We start from the raw sequence: 6107 nt of genomic DNA, 5'->3' as shown, positions 1-6107 counted from the left end.
TCCCGTCGTCAACTGTCCGAAAGGACATTTGTTCGTTATTGTACTGTTAGTATTTGAGCTTTTTGTTTGACTTAAAGCTCTGGAGGTGCTGCCAATATTTTGTAGGGAATTACAACTTTACAACTACTAATATTTGTTGATGAAGCTTAGAGAGGTTTCATAAAAATGCTCTACGGTCTTTAAGACCTTTCAAAACAAATGATGTTCAGTTTAACAATTTCCCATTTATTATTAAAAAAAAGTATTATTTTCATTTAAACAATATTTATAGGTTGAGAAATCTTTTTTAAAAATTAAAAATAATTTTTTCCTTAATTAATGCTTAAGACATTTATTCAGATATTTCATTATTTGGGTTTATATATATCAAAAAATATTATTATTTTCTTAAATGCCAAATAAAATTTAATTTCTACGTTTCTTACACAACGGTAGCTACAAAAACCAAACTGAAGAAGAAGAATTACGCAGTCACAGTAAGCACATAAACAGCTGTTGACTTCGAGAACAAAAACACAACTTCACTTACAAAAATGCAAAAGCAGTGAAAACCATAAAAATTTTTTCAACATTACAACAAAATATAAAAAACCGTGTTTAATTAATAAATTTGTACATTAAAAAGATAACAAAGTAACAAACAGTAATGGCGCATTACAAGGGGGCCGCCAGTGAAGCGGGCCGTGCCGCTCAACTTATGAAAAAACGTGAAATTGCCCAGCAGGAGATTGAGTTTCGCAAGAAAAAAATCGAGGAGGAGCTTAAGCTGGATAAGATTGAAAACAAATTCGCAGCGCATTATGATGCCGTGGAACAGCAACTTAAAAGTTCGACCATTGGTCTGGTCACTTTGGATGAAATGAAAGCCAAACAAGAGGATATTGTGAGGGAACGTGAAAAAAAGTTGGCACAGAAGAAAGATGAAAAAGAACGTGAAAAACAACGCGCACTGGAGGCCATACAAGCCGAAAAAAATAAACAAAAGCGACAAATTCAAGCACTATCATTCAGTTTTAATGACGACGAAGATGATGAAGCTGCCGCGGAAGACGGTGAAGAGGACGACATTAAAGAAGTTAAAAAGGAGGATGCGCTACCTAAGAAAAAGTGGACAGAAATCGATGATGATAGTATACTGCCGAAGAAAAAGAAAATATTTAAAAATCCCGAAGTAGACACATCATTTTTGCCGGATCGTGAACGTGAGGAGCAAGAGAACCGCTTACGCGAACAGTTACGTCAAGAATGGGTAATGCAACAAGCAGCATTGAAGGATCAAGAAATTACCATCACCTTCAGTTACTGGGATGGTTCAGGTCACAGACGTAGTGTTATTATGAAAAAAGGTAACTCTATATATCAATTTCTGCAACGTTGTCTTGAGTTACTGCGCAAAGAATTCAATGAATTGAAAACTGTTATGGCTGATCAGTTGATGTATGTCAAAGAAGATTTAATACTGCCACATCATTACTCATTCTATGATTTCATTGTAACAAAAGCGCGTGGTAAGAGTGGACCTTTATTCCAATTCGACGTGCATGATGATGTGCGTATGATAAGCGACGCCACTGTAGAGAAAGAAGAGTCCCACGCAGGCAAAGTGCTCTTACGTTCATGGTATGAACGCAATAAGCATATTTTTCCAGCCAGCCGTTGGGAGCCATATGATCCCACAAAAACGTATGATAAATATACCATTAAGGATAAGAGCAAAAAAACATGAATTGTATTTTTCGTAACAAATTAATAAAATTAAGTAGAATATGTAGGGAAAACATGTTCCGTTCGCAGAATACAATGTTTACAGTTCGTTATAATTTATTTTTTTTACAGATACTATATACTTTATATCAATAAAGGGGTTGTAGTAAGAACAAGAAAATAAGGTTAACTTAGAACTAGCAGTTGTTCTAGGAAACAATAAAATATTTCTGTCGATCAGTTTGTATGGCTTTAATGGTTAAACTATCTTAAAATTTCTTCAGCGTTTTTTTATAGCTCTCAATAATCCATGCAAAATTTTTTTACTAAAAACATGTGCCTTACTTGAACTTGATTTTGAGCGATCACTTTTTATGATCATATAGTGATCCGATATAGGCGGTATCGTCAAGTGAGCGGTATCTTAGGATTGTAAAATTTAAGATCCATATCTCAAAAGCTGAGGGACTATTCCCGCCTATATATAGAGAGACTCAGCTCATCTAGGTAATAATTTATATATATTCATTACGGTGTTCCCGACGTTTTCTTGCGGGTTTTCTAAACTTTCTTGACAAACCTAATACACCTTTGCCAAGTAATTAGATGCATTTTAAGTCTCGAACAAATTTTTCCATATTAGTAAAATGTTTTGAGGTCATTATCAAATGTATCATTCATTATTTAAAAACTTATCTAAGTGAAACTCACGCCCTCAAGGCCAAGCGCTTCAGTGAAATATGAACTTGAACTCCTAAATGACGAGATCATTTTGAAAGAAAGTTCGCGATATTTATTAAATATTACATAATGTATAACCAGTAAAATTAACTTACCGAAACTATACAACAGACCCGAAGAGCGTTGTAGATATTAGCCGGATATAAAAACTGAGCTGAGCAGTTCCGTAATGGACTTTGATACACCGTTCCCTTGTTTATATATATACATATGTAAATACCTTATTTGCTTGCAAATAGAATAGCATTGATAACATATAAAAACATATAACAAGAATAAATAAAGCATAACTATTTTTCACTTTATATAAAAATCCAACTTCTCACATAAATTGAAAATTTTCAATTAGATAGTTAAGTTGGCTGCATAAGCAAAAAAGGCGGAAACTGTGTTTGGTCATCACGCAGCGCAAATTTATTAAATAAATATTTTCAAGCATATTGCAATAAGTATTTAAGCCCTCTTTATTGTTATTTTTTTATATCATAAATAAAAAATTTGCATTGTATAAAATATTATTTAACTAATCTCAAAGTATACAAATAAAATAACTAATATTGAAAAATGAAATTTACAATACGGCAGCTCTGCCGATTTAAGAGCCTTGCAAACTGGCAGCACTATTACGTGCTTGTTCTTCAGTGTGCCATAAAATTCCGTCTGGCAAAGTAGACTAAGTAAGCGAGGTGAATGTTTGTGTTTTCGCGTATATAGTGCTATTTTAATTGAAATGTGTAATAAGTCAGAATAAATATTAACACAGTAGTTATCAGTGCAGTTGATAAGAACATTAGTAAGCACCTGTATCAGGTAACAACGTTAACGATTCACTCCAACCATCTTCGCCATATAGATATTTATATGCATATGATGGTGAACTCGCTGATGCAGTGAAATTGAAGCAACGACGACTCCCAGAATTTTTTTTCAAGAAGAATACCCAAAGGAAAGGAAGAAGGTATGTGGGATGATAAGTGTTCGCGCACCTAGTTTGATACACAAGTACTGCTTGCTGGTGTTGCGCGTTGTGTGCCTGTGAACAAAAAGTTTCCAAGTTATTTTACTAGTAATGTTGCGCAAAAATAGTTTATGTATGAGTGAAAAAATAAATATTTATATAAAATTAATCAGATATCATAAATATATGAATGTAGAAGTGTTTGCTCAGAAAAGTTACAAAGTATATGACAAAATTTAAGCACTCAAGTGTATGTGAAAAATCAATACGAACCCTCGGTACACCGCATCAGCGCCTTACAATGTTCACGCCTTCCTTTACAGGATACGGAATATGTATGTATGCATGGTTGGGGAAAATGGGATTCTGTGAGTACACAAATTTAAAGAACATAAATTTAATTCTTTCAAAAGGGCTTTGGTACATGTTCAAATATGCGAAACAATTAAATTTGTTATTAATTGTTTAACAAGGCGTATAGCTATAAGTCTATTAATTGAAGTTAATCAATTGAACTATTAAATAGTGCCTAAAATGGAATTGTTCATCAAAGTAATGTACTTATTTACAGGCATATGTATGTACATACATATGTATACGTGCTTTGTGGTATATGCATATGTATAGCAATGACTAAAAACATAATAGGCTCCTATATACCTAAAAAATTAACTTTTGCACATATTTTCAGTTATATTTTTATACCCTGAACATATTGTGTTTACCACGAATATCTAAAACACAGCAAAGACTTCGGAGACCCTATAAATATATGCACAAGAATAAACGACAAGTCCAGAATTTTGCTTCTACAGCAACAACCAATCAAATCAAAATTGTAACTATATGCTATAAAAATGCACATGTAAAGGGGTTTTTTTTTTCTTGTTTTTCATTTACTCCGCAATGTATGGTAGAAAATAACTTCACTGGATATGTTTACCACTTTTAACTCCATACTCATCTTTATTTTTCCGTTATCTCCAATTGTTGCTGCCCCCTAAGCTTGGACACAATCGTTCATCCGAATCGAACTTGATTGTAGTACTCTTGACGTACTTTTACTGTTGCTGACAATGTTATTTGTATATAGAGTTACCTTCCTACCTATGTATGTATGTCTATGTGTACATGAACGTATGTATGTATAAATGTATGTACAATAATATAAGTATATTGTTGAAAATTGTTGATTTGTACATTTGCCTTCAATTTCGCTCTTACTTTTAAAGTTGTTATTATTTTTTCCCTTTTACTTTTTCTTTTATATAATAATTAATAAAAGCGGAAAATAAAAATGAGTTTACAAACGCATTCTTCCACTAGAGCTCCATCAATTCAACTAGTGCGCATACGTTTTTTGTTGTTTTTGTATTTTTTTGTTCATTTTGCATAATATGTATGCAATTTTCTCCTGTTGCTATAGCCGAATTCGTCTTAACTTTTGTAAATGGTTTTTTTTTTGTGCACGTTACTTCTTCCATCAATTTCGGGTGATGAAGTAATTCTTGTCCGTTGGTCATCGATTGCCGAACCCCAGTTGAAAGTACGATGGAAGATTACGCCTTTTTGAAGGTTGCTTTATTTACCGTATTGTAATACTTTGTTGTTGCACTTTTAATACATACATACATACATACATGCTTGTACATGCTCCCGTATAAATGTTATTGGGTTTGCTGTAGGCACGAGTCTGCAAATGAATGCAATAAAACTTTTCGACTTTACACATTTACACATAGAGACTTACGATATGTAATTGCTTTAAAGGTATGTAGAAGCAATAAAGTTGTACTCTGAGCTCTAAAATACGATCTTTACCCAAGGATCGTTAAACCCACTGTACTACCACACCATAATACGTCTGGTACTTATGTATACCTGCCGGTATATTTTGCATATAGAACTTCGTCTGAGGCAAATTACCTACATACCGACACACACACATACCTACACATGCACTCTATATTCGTTAGTGGAAAAAATGCCGGTTTATATATTCGCTTTGCGCGTTTACTTTTGATCGTATTCTCTTTCAATAATTAATTGGTCGCCTGAGTCATAGGCGTGTGAGGAGGCTTTCGTCGAGACAGCAAAATACAGTAGAGCATACTTGCATTGTCGATTCCAAACGATTGTGGAATTTGCATACACACATACACTTATACACACATCCATATATACATTTGTAAATACTTGTATTTACATAGAAATGAGTTTATGAAGACGTTTGCACTTTTCTATAGTTTTGCTGCGTAACGTAGTGCAGGGTATTTGTAAATTAATTTCGCACAAGTGTCACATAGAACTTAGTTATTTAATTGGCGACAGTTGCTATTTTCGGTTTGCTTCGGCGCGGCGTCGTCTTGAATATTATATGATTATATTGTGTATTTCTGTCCTAAGTGTCGGTGTTTAGAAATTATATAAGTAAAGGAAAAGCAAGCGGGCGTCAAACCTGTAAGTACACGCGGCACCACATAAATATATAAAAGTGATAATAATGAGCAAAACTATAATATTATTATTTTTTACGTTATTTTTTCCTTGTTGAAATGACATTAAGAGAACTATCACTTAAAACTTCATTACCGTATTTCATAAAACGAAGAAAATCCTTTGTGAATACAGTGAAAGCTCTATTAAACGAACATTTTCATTAAGTATTTTTTCAACAAGGAAAAAATAACGTAAAAAATAATAA

The 6107-nt window shown here is 33.1% G+C and overlaps 2 protein-coding genes across 4 annotated transcripts in view; both read left to right on the top strand.

Annotated features, from left to right (window-relative positions):
- The first annotated feature begins 542 nt into the window (after positions 1-542).
- LOC108966053 (protein FAM50 homolog) lies at positions 543-1801 on the top strand. Its single transcript, XM_018928779.1, has one exon. The coding sequence runs from the start codon at positions 647-649 to the stop codon at positions 1724-1726; it is 1080 nt and encodes a 359-aa protein (XP_018784324.1). The 5' UTR covers positions 543-646; the 3' UTR covers positions 1727-1801.
- A 1258-nt stretch (positions 1802-3059) lies between these two features.
- LOC108966598 (adenomatous polyposis coli protein) overlaps positions 3060-6107 on the top strand; it is a 29808-nt gene continuing 26760 nt past the window's right edge. The window contains exon 1 of one of the 3 annotated variants that reach the window (XM_018929593.1): positions 3060-3403. The gene's annotated coding sequence lies outside the window, so the exon portion shown is untranslated. Of the gene's footprint in view, positions 3404-3692; positions 3772-5806; positions 5864-6107 lie in introns of those variants that run through there. The other 2 variants (XM_018929601.1, XM_018929607.1) reach the window with 2 other exon arrangements.

The sequence above is a fragment of the Bactrocera latifrons genome, unplaced genomic scaffold, assembly GCF_001853355.1.
Source record: "Bactrocera latifrons isolate USDA-ARS-PBARC rearing strain unplaced genomic scaffold, ASM185335v1 scaffold_10, whole genome shotgun sequence".
NCBI classification, from domain to species: Eukaryota; Metazoa; Arthropoda; class Insecta; order Diptera; family Tephritidae; genus Bactrocera; species Bactrocera latifrons.
This window is presented reverse-complemented; position numbering and strand designations above follow the sequence as displayed.